At 45.7% G+C, this 16,450-nt stretch overlaps 1 protein-coding gene across 6 annotated transcripts in view; it reads right to left on the bottom strand.

Annotated features, from left to right (window-relative positions):
• Positions 1 to 16,450, bottom strand: part of SEPTIN6 (septin 6) — a 61,784-nt gene that overhangs the window by 20,958 nt on the left and 24,376 nt on the right. For all 6 annotated transcript variants that reach the window (XR_015716479.1, XM_016202693.2, XM_016202696.2 and 3 more), the window contains exons 4-5: positions 6,494 to 6,680; positions 3,796 to 3,957 (exon numbers count right to left, since the gene is read on the bottom strand). Coding sequence is in view for 5 of the 6 variants with exons in the window: in XM_016202693.2 (XP_016058179.1) it covers positions 3,796 to 3,957; positions 6,494 to 6,680 (349 nt within the window). In the remaining variant the exon portion in view is untranslated. The remainder of the gene's footprint in view (positions 1 to 3,795; positions 3,958 to 6,493; positions 6,681 to 16,450) is intronic.

The following is a 16,450-nucleotide window of genomic DNA, read 5'->3' as shown; positions in this document are numbered from 1 at the left end:
CCAGATTCACTACCTTGCCTGTCTCATGTCTACCTTAAATTCCTCTTGGCACATCTGAAAGTGTTTGATGCTCCAATTGGCATGAATGATTCTATTCTGGTTCCACTTTGGGAGAGCAGATGATCGTTCCCCTCAGCCAGGTAAAATCCAGACTGTCAGGGCCCTTTTCTCCTTGTCGGACAATATCCCAACTGGGAGTGGCTTCCTCCCAGGGTGGACAGCATTTCTGGGTCGTGCCGCCGGTTATGCTCACCCCCACTTCAGGCGCCTACTGGCGACTGAGCAAGAGCGTTTCCTGACACTCAAGTCAACCCTTGGTGATTCCCACAAAAGTGTGTGCAAACAACAGAAATGGCACTGCTGCCTTAGGAGAAGGAACAGGCTTGTGCCTGTGGGTCTCCCTGTGACCCTATAGGTCACCCATGTGACCAAATGCCTTTATGGGGGTCAAACCTAAGACCTCACAGGTGGCCAATCAAGTGAGCCAAGTAAAGTAACTGGGCCTATTTCCTGGTCCTTGGCCACGGTTTGAGCCACGCAAAGAACAACACTGAATTTGAACAACACAGCAATTTTTAGTATGAAAGCCTACAACCTTGAGAGTTGTCAGAGCTGGGGTTGAAAGCAGCATGCCACAAGATCTCTCGCTCCCTTGTCTTGCCCCCTCAATCTGAAATCAGGGTTTCCAGAGCCACCCATAGGTCAAGGGGGAGGCTGAGACCTCATTACCACAAGAGGCTTCTTTCACTTCTTCCAATCCAGTTCCCATGGTAATTGGCTGGGGTGGATGGGGCTGTGGGGCTGGAGTCAAATCCAGAACTGAAAGACCAGCACCCATTCCTCCTACCACCCAAGCCCAGGTCTCTGATGATGCAGCTTCGTGTACCACGGCTTGTCCGAAGACCCTGGGGAGTTCTGACAGTTGTAATGGTGGTGGGCACGCTAAGCAATACCATGTATATATTTTATAGCAGCAACTCCTCATCCTGTCCCCCATCACAAGACACATAACCCATAGCGTTCACATGCATGCGCCCCTCCCACAGGCATGCCCAATTCCAGGCACACTAGCTGGAAGCCACCCCTTTCTTTCCAACTCAGAAAAGCATGGTGGAACGCCAAGGAACAGATGCTGAGTGATGTTGTTATAGGGATAACCCTAAATCCACTAAACCTCCAGTTATTAAAAAAAAAAAAAAAAAAAAGTAATGAGTCATGGGAATGTAATGTACAGCACGAGAAAAATAATATTATTGTAATAATTTTGTATGGTGACAGATGGTTACTAAACTTATGGAGGTGATCACATCATAAGGAATACGTCAAATTGCTGTGTATGTTATATACCTGAAATTAATATAAAATTGTACGTCAACTGTACTTTTTAAAAAATATGTTTTTATTGATTTCAGAGAGAGGGAGAGGGAGAGAGAGAGAGAGAAACATCAATGATGAGACAGTCATTGATCAGCTGCTTCCTGCACGCCCCCCACTGGGGACTGAGCCCACAACCCGGGCATGTGCCCTGACTAGGAATCAAACTGTGACCTCCAGGTCCATAGGTAGACGCTCAATCACTGAGCCATTCAGGTCGGGCTCAACTATATTTTAATTTAAAAAAAATAAAAATATTTAAAGTTTTTCAAAGTGAAATACTGGCAAGCTTTGGACAATTGTAAGAAAGGACCCCAGTCCCACTGGCTTAGCTCAGTGGTTGAGCGTCGACCTATGAACCAGGAGGTCACGGTTCGATTCCCAGTCAGGCACATGCCTGGGTTGTGGGCTCGATCCCCAGTAGGGGGCGTGCAGGAGGCAGCCGATCAATGGCTCTCATCATTGATGTTTCTATCTCTCTCTCCTTCTCCCTTCCTTGCTCTGAAATCAATAAAACATATTTTTAAAAAATTATAAAAAAATAAATAAATAAAAAAGAAAGGACCCCAAACACCTTCATAGTCCAAACAGTGTGGTTGAGAACTGTTGCTTCACAGCACAGGAAGTTTCCAACCTTGGCCGTGCCTGCTCTAGGTTCAAACAGGAGGGCAGAGCTGAGCTGAGAGAAGCCAAAATGATTGTCAGTCCCGATCCACAATGTAGTGAGATGTAGTTTTGTGTGACACCATGAGATAGATTTCTGAGAACTCTAAGCCCCTCTCCATTCTTAGCAGAGCAAAACCACAAGCCTGAAAGTTGCCCAGTGACTTAGGCAATCCAAGTTTGAAGATATCTATGGGGCCCTATGTGCTGAGGTGACAGGCGCTTCTAGACATCAGTGCCAGTGACACCAGATGACGCTTCTCTCTGGGCCCCCATTTTCCTGCAGGCTAAGCACCCTTTCAGGTTTTCTCACTGCGACAGAGCCTGGTTTCCATTCAAACATCCTGACTTCTTGAGAAAGTAAGCGCTAATCTTTTCATTTGTATTTGAATCCTCATGACTGGTCAGAGGTGTAACTCCACCTACCACAATCCACACAGCCATCCTCTTGGGTCAGATTTGTCAAAGACGACGAGGGACTTCTAATAACAAACATATCTCGGGTGTATTGATAAGTAGGAAGTCAGAAGAGAAAATAACTTGCTGCCCTGCTATGCTAATTTGTTGGCCAATTCATCGGAGGTGGCAGCTGATGCTCTAATGATAACTTACCAGGCAGAGGCAGCAGGAAAGTTTCTAAAAATGGCCTTTATTACAAGGCTTTCCTGAGTTTGGCCATACCCAGGCATTATGTCATTAGGAAAAACTGATGCCTCTCAGTAGAGAAAAAAGAAATCTGTTCCCAAAGCAGAGGCTTTCTGCAAGCTATTAGCTGTCTCCTTGAAATCATAACATTGAAGATTTCACAGCAACAGCATCAACACATTGTAAAGAAGCATGAGGCGATGTTTGACTGTCTGCCTTCTTCATTACTCACCCCCCTAGTAGGGGAGAGTGGGGGAGGAGAGGCGAGATGGCAAGCTGCTTTTTTCCAAATTCATTGACACTTAATAAACCAAGGCATAATGCTGAGACTTAGGAAAAAACATCTTTCTAGTAACCGGGAAAACTGGAGACTATACATCATTTTTCCTCCCAGGGGTAGAGGGCTGATTATCTGAGCAAAGATCATCCCTGAGTCTCCAAAGCAGTCAACATTTTTAGCGTTTTCTTCTTTCTTAAAATATATATTTTTTTCATTGGTTTCAGAGAGATGAAGGGAGAGGGAGAGAGAGACATAGAACATCAATGAAGAGAGAGTCATCATTGATCAGCTGCCTCCTGCAGGCCCCCTGCTGGGGATCGAGCCCAAAACCCAGGCATGTGCCCTGACCGGGAATCGAACTGAGATCTCCTGATTCATAGGTTGATGCTCAACCACTGAGCCACACCAGCCGGGCTAGCCTTTTCTTCTTTCACAGCATCAATTGTCATGGTATTGTTTTGGTCAGAGACAAAGAATGTTTACCTCTCCAGGAGTCCCTTGGGGGCTGCCTGGCTCAGACCAGAGCAGCATTAAAGAGGAGGGTGGAAGGAGAGGTCTGAATCCCCCCCTCCAGACTCTTCTTGGAGTCAGCCTTTCCCTCCTTCAGTCTCTGGCTATTAATCTCTGCACCTCTGAGGCTTAGAAGGAGCCACTGCTAGGAAAGAGGAGCTGTCTCGTTCTGGATTCTCTCTCAAAAAATACCTGAGACTCAGATAACCATAAACTGATTACACTAAAATAGATGGTGAAGATCTCTGACAGCAATTTGGTGGAATAATATTAGTAACAATAAGCACATGGCCAGCACGTTGAAACCCTGTGCTCCCACTCACATTCATGGTTCCGTTGATCTCTGCCACTGACTCGTCATCTGTAGGAAACTGGTAGATCTGGACCCCGTTGCTGACAAGCTCACTGGTGATTTTGATTTTGAACTTGGTTAGCTCACTCTTAGAAATGGCATCGGATTTGGCAATGATGGGGATGATGTTCACCTAGGGAAGCGGGGAGCAAAGTGGGAACATTGTTGGTAATCTGCAACTGAGAGCAGCACGGTTTAGGACTTTCACCAGCTGCCAGAGAGAGCAGCTCAGCCCAATGGTCTAGGACTGGCCACCTCTGTAGCCAAATAATATAATCAATGACAATGAGTGCTTACAAAGTGTTGGCTGCTGAAGTGAGTGCTTTAGACGGATTTACACAATCCCGACAATAACCCTCTCAGGAGGTATCATTACCACTATTTTACCAATGAGAAACTGAGGCATAGAGAGGTTAAACAACTTGTTCAAGGCCCCAGAGCAGGTAAGTAGCAGGACTGGGATCCAAATCCAAATGTAGCCTTATTCGTAAGTTCACAGTCTTAACCATGAGCTGTCTACCAGCTCAGATCCAAATTGATAAGCTGTGTGATGGCTTAATATCAAGGTCACTGCTCTGGTGATTTGCAGCAGAAAGATGACAGTTTGAAATCTGTGGTTGACAAGGGGAGAGCTAGCCACTTCTTGCTAACAGTAAACTGTCCCAGGCCATCCAGTGCATGCCAGCCCCAGCCAGGGTGATGGAGACCCACAAGGGGGATGGCAGGGCGGAGCTCAGTGAAGATGCACACCTGGCCCTCCTTCTGGCAGCGAACACCTATGAACCAACCCAGTTAGGTGAAGACCCTCTCAGTTACCAATCTGATCTGAGACATATTCAAAAAGAGTTATGCGCCTGAGTCTCGGGGTTCATTTCTGCATAAAGAAAGCAAGCATAAGCGCCCAATTTCAAACAGCAGAAGGAAGGTTTAATATCACCTCCAAATTCAAGCCACCTGAACCCCGATCCCTGAAATTCCTTTAAGAAGGGACAAGGCTTTTAGTGCTGGAAGGTAAAGAAACTTGAAATGCACATGGGTTAGTGAGACAGAGTGCGCCCAAGCTCAGGGTCACATGGAGAGCAGTCATTCCTGCCAGCAGCCTCCAATGGGGTGGCAATGGCTCGTGCTGGGGCCCTGAGAAGAGCTCTGAAATGGGGGCTTGGGAGCTTTAGGCTTCGAAGACAAATTCTGCCTCCTTTGCACATTGCCTCAGGAGCACCTCTAAAGACTAGTATCACACAGAGCTTCAGGTGAAAGGTCAGGGAAAGACTGGACCTTGGAGGTACCTCTCTTGAAGTCTTTTCTGGGAGGCTTGGGGGCCAAAGCCCTTGCCAAGGGGGGAAGAGCAGGCAGAGCCAATTCGCTTCATCACTTTTCATCACATCTCCACCCACACACTATAGACATATGCCAAAGGCTGCTTACTTAACCTGCCCACTCACCAGGCCACTAGCCCGTGGCTCTCTGCTGCCCTATACGCGGCACACAAGGCATGGCCACATTTCCAGAGCAGCCTTTTACTCGTGGGCGGTGAGCTCATTGCTGTGAAAAATGAAAAATTGCTTCTGTTCTGATTATAGCTGAAATTCAGTTTTTATAGTGGCCATGCTACTGAATAACTGCATATAAATTAGATTTTTGTAAAACAAACAAAAAAAAACACCTTGGAGTCAGAAAGAGCTCAGCCTGAATCCCAGACCCATTATAAGCTGTCTAACATTGAGCAAGATGTTTGACTCTCTGTGCCTCCATTTCCTCATGTGTAAAATGGGAATAGTAACAGTATCTACCACATTGAATAACTAGAAAGGTGAAATAAAACAATGCATATAAAATGCTCACCACAGTGCCAGGCACCTATAAAATATTAGGGGGAAATGTACTAGTAATTAGGTTTTTCAAAGAATTCCATGGTCAATTCTTTTGTACAGCAAATAATCCTTTAACGTGACGAATCACTAATTTACACCTGGAGTGGGATTTGCATTTTTCATTTTCTCTTAAAGCAGGACATGCCTGATTCCCACGGCCATCTTTCTCGGGTATGGAGATGCCACAGATCTGAATTTGAATCTAGACTCTGCCAACAACCAGCTTAATGACAATGGGCAAGTCACTTAACCTCTCAGAGCCTCAGTTTTCTCCTCCGTAAAATGGGGACCAATGGCAGTGTTTGCCACATAGGGTTCGTGTGAGGATTCCATGAGATGATCCGTGAAGCAGTCAGCACAATGGTGACACATGACAGTTTAACAGATGTCAGCTGCCGTTATAAAAATCAGTATTAATAACAAGAAGAACTTTCAAAGTCAAGTTTGCATGTTTGATTTTAGTACAGTTAACAAGGGGACAAAGTAAAAACACCTTTCCATTGCCAAAGCCCACGCCCCGAGACCAGGACAGCTATCCTGCTTGCGTGCACCCTTGTGCCCAGGAGGGAGCAGGCCAGAGAGACGGCTCAGGGCAAACCTGCACCCCGTGCTGGGAAAACAGAGTACTGGGCACAGGTTCTGGATCTATAGCACCATCCTTATGGAGGAAGGGGGAATGGAGGATAGAATGAAGAGGCCATAAAACCTCTCCTGGAAGCTGGCCTCTACTTCGCACGAGACCGGTAAGAGTGATCCAGTTTGCCCGGCCTCCCCTTGCTCTTGCCCCTGGCTCCGTACCTTGCTATCCAGCTTCTTCATTGTCACTAGGTCCAGAGACTTCAGGGAATGGCCCGTGGGGGCAATGAAGTACAAGCAGGCGTGGATGCGGGAGTCGTGGTAGGTGTGCAGGACCCTGCGGATCTTCAGCTCCTCCTGCAGGTAGGCTTCGAATTGGGCATCGATGAATTCCACGATGGGCTTGTAGCTGCAGGGGAGAGTAGGGCAACGGCCCAGCCACTTCAAAAATGTTTTTGTTTGTTTTGTTTTTTTGTTGTTTGTGTGTTGGATGGTTGGTTGGTTAACCCTCACTCGAGGATATTTTTTCCATTGATTTTTAGAGAAAGTGGAAGGGAGGGAGGAGAGGGAAAGAAACATCAATGTGAGAGAGACATTGACTGGATGCCTCCCAAACAAATCCCAACTGGGTTGGGGATCAAACCTGCAATCCAGGTATGTGCCCTTGACCTGGAATGGAACCCACGTGTTCAGGCCAGTGCTTTAACCACTGAGCCACACTGGCCAGGGCAAAAAAAATGGGGGGTTTGATACAGTCCCTTGTAGAAGTTTAAAATGTCCTTGGTAATCTGACTCTCCCCATCTAGCTGGATTTCTCCATCTCCCCTCAGTGTGCTTCCAATCCCATCCGGCTAGTCACCTCCTTGGTCCCATGAGCCAAACTTACATCCACCTATGCGCCTTTACTCTGGAATGCCCATTTCTCTCTTCTCTTCCCAACCCTGCCCTCCCAGACCTCAGGGCCCAGTTGAATGGCCACTTCCTCCAATTATGCCAGAAATCCCCTCTGTGCGAGATACCCAGGGGTGGCCAGGACCTCTCTGTGACCCCAGTGCTGGGGAATCCTGTCAGAACACTCTGGGTTCCACTCAGTCTTGCAAGGCTCTCACTTGGCTCCCCTAAGGTCCAGATATTTTTCCAGTTCTCATTTCCTCCAAGGTTGTGGCTTTAAAATCTACTTGGGCAAGCCCTGGCCGGTGTGGTTAGTGTTGGCCCATGTAGCAAAGGGTCTTCGGTTCAATTCCCGGTCAAGGGCATGTACCTGGGTTCACTCCCTGCCCCTGATTGGGGCGTGTGCCAGAGGCAACCAATCCATGCGTCTCTCTCACATTGATGTTTCTCTCTCTCTCTCTCTCTCTCTCCCCCCTCCTTTCCTCCATTCTTTCCTCTCTCTCTGAAAGCAATGGAAAAAATATCCTCAAGTGAGGATTAACAAAAAATAAAATAAATAAAAATCTATTTGGGCAAAATTTGATAAAGATACTCCCCCCACCGCAGCCCTCACAGGTATACCCACACACCCGAGCTCACTGAGTCTCCACCACACACAGCCCCTCTCTGCGGCCCTCAGGTCTGGCCACGACTTCATGGACAACAAACAGTCCTGGCTCCTCCCTGTCCTAGGAAGCTTCTCACCTCTCCCCCAAGCCTTTCCTGCAGCCCCGGGAGCCTCTTTCTGCTCTACCTGGGTCAGCTTCACCTCAGCTCCGCCTGTTCTCATCTCCCTGTCTATCTGCTGCCTCTCCATCTGGGGCTAGAAGAGGCCGGGGGCAGTGAGTCTGCAGATGCCACTGCCAGAAGGGGACCTGATCAAAGGAGGAACAGGACCCAGCCAGTGCCTCCTACCTGCAGCAGCCCTCAACCTGAGCATTTTTGAACGATCCCCCTTTTAGAGAAGGGAAAACAGCTTTTAAAGAAAGAATCACAGAATCCTAGGTTCTGGGAAGTACATGCAGAGGAGAGATTCAGGTGCAGAGTACCTCTGGAGCCCCAGAAAAAAAATCTAAAAATATAGTCCTTTCTTTCTTCCTTTGATCCCTGAGCCGAACATTGTTCTGAAGGGTCATAGCATCAAAGAAGCTCTTGGTTGAAGAGATCTTTAGAAGGTTCCTGAAGAATTAGGAGTCAGGGTGGGGGGTGCATCCCTTAGACTTATCTGATTAGTTTGTGGATGATTGGCTGGTTTGAATGATCTAATCGTGGCATGATTCATTTTTTTCTCCATTACAAAACTTTTTTTTTACTTCAGTATTTTGCTCTATAAAAGGGATCAAAAAAGGAAAGAAAATGTGCATTTTTAGCCCCCCCCCCCCCGAATCTCTAATAATACCCTGGGCCTATTTTTCTGCTGCTGCCTCTGGCTCTAAGGGTCTCTAAAGAGGTGTATGAATCAGACCAGCCAAACTAGCCCACCAACCAACAGGATCTGGTTCAATCTAATCCTAAATAAGTGGCTCATCTTTGTCTCCTCAGGGTCCAGCATGGAATTTGGAATAGAGTAAGGCTTCCACCCCAGTTCCCCAGTGGCTCATCTTCCCACAGTGGCCATCTCTCCCACCCCACTCTGTTGTGCTCAATGGACTCCAGTCCACGGTAAACAAAATCCTGTACTGTACTCCCATAGGTGACACAAAATGCCTCCTTCCTCTAAGTCTGGCCCACGGGCCATATATGGCCCTCGAAATCATTTGATCTGGCCCTGCCAATGCAACCACAGGCAGGACTTGAAATTCAATAAATCTAGGAGCTTTTTTCATGGCTAATTTTTAAACTGATAATTTTGTATGGCCCGCAAATTATGTTATTAATATCCAAATGGCCCTTGGCAGAAAAAAGGTTCCCTACCCCTGCCTAAGTAATACCTGTCTCCTCAAACACGTTGCTTCTCTCATATCCTTCTCAACTGGAAATTGCTACTTCTTTCACACCCAAGTTCCAAGGGTATGAGGGAGGAAAGGGAGTTTTCTTCTGACTAGTTCTTTCCTGGCTTACTATGATCTCTTCCATCTACTACAAAACCCAGCTCCAGCTTCCTATACCCCTCCTCATCACTACTGTTTATCTTTTACTTTTTAGGGCAGGAATTCTTAAACATGAATTTGGACAGGAAAAAGCACACATCTCTTTCACTAAACTCTAACTAAAGTTTAGCATTTTCTTCAGGTACAAACATTGGCAACACTCTACAGTAATTTTAGCAGTACCCAAGATTTCATAACCGTAATGTTTTCTAATTGGTTATTGTTGGATGATGAAAAGTTTATGGCTTTTGACAGGCCGGCATGGCTCAGTGGTTGAGTGTCAACCCATGAACCAAGAGGTCCCCGGTTTGATTCCCAGTCAGGGCACATGCCCGGGTTTCGGGCTCGATCCCCAGTAGGGGGCATGCAGGAGGCAGCCGATCGATGCCTCTCTCTCATCGATGTTTCTTTCTCTCTATCCCTTTCCCTTCCTCTCTCTCTGAAATCAATAAAAACATATTTTTTAAAAGTCTATGGCTTTCTGCATGTTTATTTTGAAATTGGCTACCTTACTGAACAATTGTTCATTCGAATTGTTTTTCACTTGATTACCTTGGGTTTGCTAAACAAACACATTATAGAAAAATAATAATTTTATCTCTCAGTGAACACTTCAGTTTTCATCTTTCTTGATAATGGTGAGCAGTCCCTTCGTGAAACACTGTCCTCTGGCTTCACTGCCACCATTATATCCTACCTCTGTATCTCTTCTTTCTCTCTTGCCTTCCCTTAAATTCTTGGCCTGTTTCTGTGGTTCCACCCTGGACCATCTTCTGTTGTCCTTCTACACATTACATGCACATTGCCCCTGGGTGGTCTCATTCCCATGGCCTCACTTATCACCGTCTTCCTATCACACTTCCTAGACACCTGGAAATCATCCTAGTATCTGTCCTTCCTCCCCCATGTGCCAGCCCTCTGCCAACACAGCCATCAGAGGTTCCCTGCTAGAAACCTACAAGATCTGGTCACAGACACTGTACCTGAACACCACCATCTCAGGCACCAAAGCCAAGATGCCACAAGGCCAGGTCTACCGGAACAATGCCAAAAGTGACGACAGCTAATTCACTCTATCACCATCCTTCCAGTCACCTCTACACTCATCCCTGTTCTGCTCTACCCTCCACGGACTCGTCCCCCTGCAGATGTCTTCCTTCATAAACATTTCCACTGTGCCCTCAGAAACCCCTGTACAATGATAAATGAAAATGCCTACTCTTTTGCCACTCGGAGTAGGAGAGTGTGATCCTTGGACCAGTAGCACTAGTGTCACCCGAGAGCCTGTTAGAAATGCAAAATCTCCATCCAGTGCCCAACCCAGACCTACAGACCAGAATCTGCATTTTATTAAACGCCTCCAAGGCTTCATTCGGTGCAGCATGAAAGTCTGAGAAGTGCTGGCTTATGTCATCTGCCTCTTTATAGAACTTGTCTACCTCTTTGCCTTAATGGAAACCTCATTCTTCCCTGGGGACACCACAACCCTGAGGACGCCAATACTTGGAAGCCCTCTTCAGTGTAGGAGTCTCATTTTCCCACAATTGGTGTATGCTGGGGTCAGTGGGGTAGGCATTCACAGGGTGCCCCAGAGCCACTTTTAGACTGTCGCCCTTCTGCCTGAATATAAAGCCCTTCCTTCATGTGAGACCTCCTCCATTCTCTTCTGGTGGCACCTGACCCCATAGTGTTTCTCCCCATTCTGGGTGACTGCAATGTGCTTTGGACAACCCATCAGCCTTCAACCTCTTTATTCCCTGACTGCCTCAACTTCATAACCTTTAGCTCTCTCTACTTCAGCTGCCTACACGCCTTACCACTGGCCAAACCGGTTTCATCCAAGACATCCTCTCTCGGGCAGCCCACACTATCTGACCACAACCTCACATTTTTCCAGCTCTCTTTTGCCTTCAGTCCTCCTAAGCCTGATTTTTCACCCCGTAGAGTCCTCTGGTACTTTAACCTCTCGTTTATCTCACAGGATATCAGCCTCTTCCTGACCTCATCTCCTTCTCAGCCCAGGCTCAACCCCATAACTGATGACCTGAACCACTTTTTTACCAACACCCTCATTCCCATTGTACCCCTGCCTTCTATCCTACTTGCCTAGCAAAACTGCTGTGCTGACTAAATGTCAGGATCTGCTCTTTCTGCTCCTACACCACTGCTGCTGCAGTTGGCTAGAAGCAATCACAAAACTGTGGGTCTTGGCACCACTACAAATTCATGGCCTCCAACCTCATATGGGCCTTTAGAGCAACATGACAATCCCTTTACTCAGCTTTCATTGGCTCCCTTCCCATTACCTTCATGGACCATTCCAAGCTTTTACTACTTTCTTCAAGCTCCAAAACTTATTCATAACCCCTTCACTCTCACAAGATGGTCTTACCTCCTATTTTACCAACAAAATTGGGGCCATCAGACTCACACTACCCCAACCTAAAAGTGGAACTGCTGGATCACAAGGTATTCACATTTTACATTTTAATAGATACTGCCAAATTTGCCCCCCAAAGAGCCGCATCAATTTACACTCCCAGCAAAATGAATAATATTACCTGGTATTAATGGATATGTTTTTATCTTTAATTTTCGCAAATCTGATGGATAAAAAATTTTTCAGTGTTTCATTTTGCATTTCCCTAATCAATGGTGAAGTCAAATGAGCATTATTTCATATGTTGATTGGTCATTTATATTTTCCTTCTGTCAATGACAGGTTTATTTCTCATTGAATTATAGAAGCTTTTTTACATTGTAGAAAAATCCTTTGTCTGTTATACAAGTTGCAAATATTTTCTCCCCATCTGTAGTTTGCTTTTACTTTTGTTTATGGTGTCTTTCAATATACAAAAGGGTTTTTGTTTTAATGAATTTCAATTTGTCACTCTTTTCTTCTACAATTTTTGGATTTTGTGTTATGATTAGAAAAGCCTTCTATACTCCTAAAGTTATAAAAACATTCCCTTTTATTTTCTCCTTATATTTTTAGAACTTGTTTTTAATCCAACTGGAATCTATTTTTGTGAACGATGTTTGTGTAGGAGGGTCTCGTCTTATTTTTCCCTAATGCATGGCCTATTTTCCCAGCACATTTTCTTGAATAGTCAATTCTTCCCCTGATGGCTTACTTATGCTAAATTCCCATATAAACATGACTTTGATCTTGGAATCGCTTTTCTGTTCTATTACTCTTTTTGCTATTCTGATGCCTTTACTTCCTTATCTCCCATCCACTTAGGGCAATCTAGCTTCTACCCACAATTTCCCTGGAATTATTATTCCTAAATGTGTTAATGACCTTCTTGTTGCCAAACCCAATGGATATTTTTCATTCTTTATCTTCCTGGACACCATTCATCATTTCCTCCCATATGGTACATGATACAACACTCCCTTGATTCTTCCATCAATAAAAGTCATGATCATAACAATATCTTCTGTTCATTAGTTACTCTATGCCAGGCACTGTTGAAGCTTTTCATATGCCGTACTTGTCCACTATGCCTCACCACAACCCTCTAGGGTAGACAGTAGTTTTATCATCATTCCCACTTTACAGGTGAGAACACTGAGGCATGGAGAATTTGTGTCTAGTGGTACAGTAAGCCCTGACAGTTGTTTTCCTCTTTTATAATGCAAGTGCCTGACTTAAGCTTTGATTGCCAAGGCAGCCACTTCAAAGTCCGCTATCTGAGTAAACAGGTCTCCAGCCACTTAAAGATAAAGAGCCAGGATGGCCCCCCCACCTCAAGCTCCTTTGTTTTAGGGATCTTGGTTGATTTCCATAACTGAACTTTTAGACCACTAGTTTTTTTCTTTCTGCACTTTAAATTCCTGCTCTTACGTTTGTTTGTTTTTAAATCCTCATCAGGGGATATTTTTTCCGTTGCTTTTCAGAGAGAGTGGAAGGGGGGGGGAGAGATCGGTTGCCTCCCACAGGTGCCCCAACTGGGGCTGGGGATCGAGTCTACAACTGAAGTACGTGCCCTTGGCTAGAATCGAACCCAGGACCGACTCTTAAGTTTGCAAACCAAAGCTCTAACCACTGAGCAAAACCAGCCAGGGCCCTGCTCTTATGTTTTATATCCACTGAGCCCACAAAACCTTAGCCTCGCACCCTCAACCACAATCAAAGCAGAACCCCAGGCCCCTGTGCTCTCTTTCCCTCCCTGTGCTCTCCAAGACCTGTGAATAATAAACCTCCCTCCCTCCAAGTTTCCTGGTGGTTGATGCCAAGGGTGTCTTCCAATCATAATAAGAACCACAAAGGCCAATCAATCCAGCCACAAGACTGGTGCTGAGACTGGCACAAAACACTTGTCCAAGATCCCTGGGCTAAAAAAGTGGCAAGATGGGATTTGAACCTAGGTCTGCCTGAGTGAGACCAAAGCTTAGTTCCTAAGTCTGCCCCTTTCCAGCCAGTCCTTCTGTCTCCCTCTTGGGTTCCTTTTGCTCCAGCATCTTTTCTAGGGCGGCTTATTCCAGGGAAAATGAATGATGGCATCCATCACTGCTCCCCTCAGGTTAGCGGTGTACCCGGGGAAGGCAGGCATTCTGATGCCATTTCCATGCAGCTGCACTGACCTATCTACGCCCAAATGGCCTTGTCAGTATGGAGGAAACACTGGGTTTTTCTTTATTACAAATCCCTGGAGCTTACTCAACCTCTGCTCCCCAGCCTAGTTTCAGGGAGGCTTTTCGTTCCTACTTATTTGAGTTTCTCTTACAGGATCCCCCTTATCCACAGGGAATATGGTCCAAAACCCCCAGGGGATGCCCAAAACTACAGATAGGATGACCCCTGAATGTGCTATGTTTTTCCTATACATACACACCTGGGATAAAGTTTAATTTATAAATTGGGCACAGTGAGAGATTAACAAGAGTAACTGATAATAAAATAGAACAATTATGACAGTATACTGGCCCCAGCCGGTTTGGCGCAGTGGTTAGAGCGTCAGCCCACAGACTGAAGGGTCTCGGGTTTGATCCTAGTCAAGGACACGTACCTCGTACCTCGGTTGCAGGCTCCATCCCCAGCCCTGGGTGGGGCGCGTGCGGGAGGCAACCAATCTCTCTCTCTCTCTCCCTTCCATTCTCTCTGAAAAGGAATGGAAAAAAATATCCTCTGGTGAGGATAACAAAAAAAATTAAGCCTGGCTGGGCATGGCTCAGCAGTTGAGCGTCAACCTAGGATCCAAGCGATCGGGGTTCGATTCCCGGTCAGGGCACAGGCCCGGGTTGTGGGTTCGATCCCCAGTTTGGGGGGGCGTGCAGGAGGCAGCCGATCAATGTCTCTCTCATCATTGATGTTTCTATCTCTCTCTCTCCCTCTCCTTTCCTCTTTCTGAAATCAATAAAGATATATTTTTTAAAAAAATTAAACAGTATGCTGTAATAAAAGTTATGTCAATGTGATGTCCCTCTCTCTCTAAATATGTTATTGCACTGTCTATACTGTACTCACCTTTTCACTTAAAGAAAGCACATTAAGGCTTCTCTTCGGCATATCCGAATTGCCAGCATCCCTACTCTTGTGTCTGGGGGCCGTTATTAAGTAAAATAAGGGCGACCTGAACACAAGCACTGCGATACCGTGAGAGTCGATTTGATCGCATGGGAGGGTCACATACACAGCACGGTTACCCCGGACAACGGGAGGCTGTGACCCGCGTGGGACACAGCGGAATGATGCCAAGATTCCATCACGCTACTCAGAACGGTGTGCAATTGAAAACATGAACTGTTTATTTCTGGAATTTCCTATTTCATATTTTCAGATCATGGCTGACTGCAGGCAACTGAAACTGCAGAAAGCGAAACCACAGGTAAGGGAGACTAGCGTGTCTGATTTTGTATGAGTATGTATCATATTTATTATAATCAGGAAAAACAATACGGATGTTACAAATGTAATGGGAGTGGATTAGCCTCTAAGGGGCTGTATCAGTTCCATGCCCCCAAACCATCATCGAGGCATTTTCCAATGTTAGATGTGCTAAATGTATATTATTGAGAACTGATAGAAACTTGACCGAGATCCCGAGCGAAGTGCAGCTGAGATTAAGCACTCATATTGTGACCCAAATCTCCCCTTTCCAGAGGGTCTAATTCATTCTCAACCAAATAAGATTCGCACAGAAAACAAGCCTATAAAAAGCAGAGGTGTCCTTTGTTTAGAATTTCAAACGGAAAACAAAAATCAGTTCAATTTTTAAGAAGCTAAATATATTTATTCATTGTAAGGAAATGAATATGACTGTTGTAACTTTAAGGGACAAACAGGAGAATTTGGGACACAATCCATCTAAAATGCAAGGGAGTCCTCAAAGAATGAGCAGAGACTGCTCAAAATGGTGAATGGCCTTTTCTGGGATAAGCACGTGTGATAACCATGTGACTTCCAGTTAAATGCAGATGGTGTCTGATCCCCTCCCCATCCCTCGCCCCAGCCCACATCGCAGCCTCATCTCTGAGCTCTCCCCACCCCTCATTCACACAGCATTCTCAACACCTCGGACCTCCTCCTACCTCTCTGCTTATTCTTGAACTGCCTCTTTTAGGGTGTCTTTTCCTCCATCTGCTGGCTTAACACCCTAAGGTTTTTATCTTCAGCCTAGTGTTCATCTCGCTCAATTCTGATCCCTAGGTGATCTTACATGTGTCCATGGGTGGAACATATCACCCATACTTTGTTAACCCAAATCTCTATTCCCAGCCCAGACCCTTCCCTGACCTCTAACCCTGTATATTCAGCTGCATAGTGCTGAAGGTCATCATGCCTCTTCGTGGTCCATACACAACTCAAACTCAACATGTTCAAAACAGAGCTGGTTCCCTTAAAAGCTGTCCTCTCTTACTGAATGATGCCACCATTTGTCTACTCTCCAAAGCTGGAGACCTGGGCCTCATTTTAGATTCTTTGCCTTCACAACCCCACTCCAAGTTCTGCTGATTCTCCCTACTACTCAATATTTATCAAATCCGTCTCCTCGTCCCTGTCTCAACACCTGATTTATCTCTGGCCTCGTCCAATTGGTTCAACAGTCTCCTAATGGATCTTCTTACGCTCCAGTCTACCTCAAAGTACCTTCTTCAAAAGCCAATTAGATGATAACATTCTACTTTTTTTTTTTTTTTTTTTTTAATGTTT

Source organism: Miniopterus natalensis, chromosome X (genome assembly GCF_054644295.1).
Source record: "Miniopterus natalensis isolate mMinNat1 chromosome X, mMinNat1.hap1, whole genome shotgun sequence".
NCBI lineage: Eukaryota > Metazoa > Chordata > Mammalia > Chiroptera > Miniopteridae > Miniopterus > Miniopterus natalensis.
Note: the sequence above shows the minus strand (reverse complement) of the source record. Positions and strands in the feature narration are given on the sequence as shown.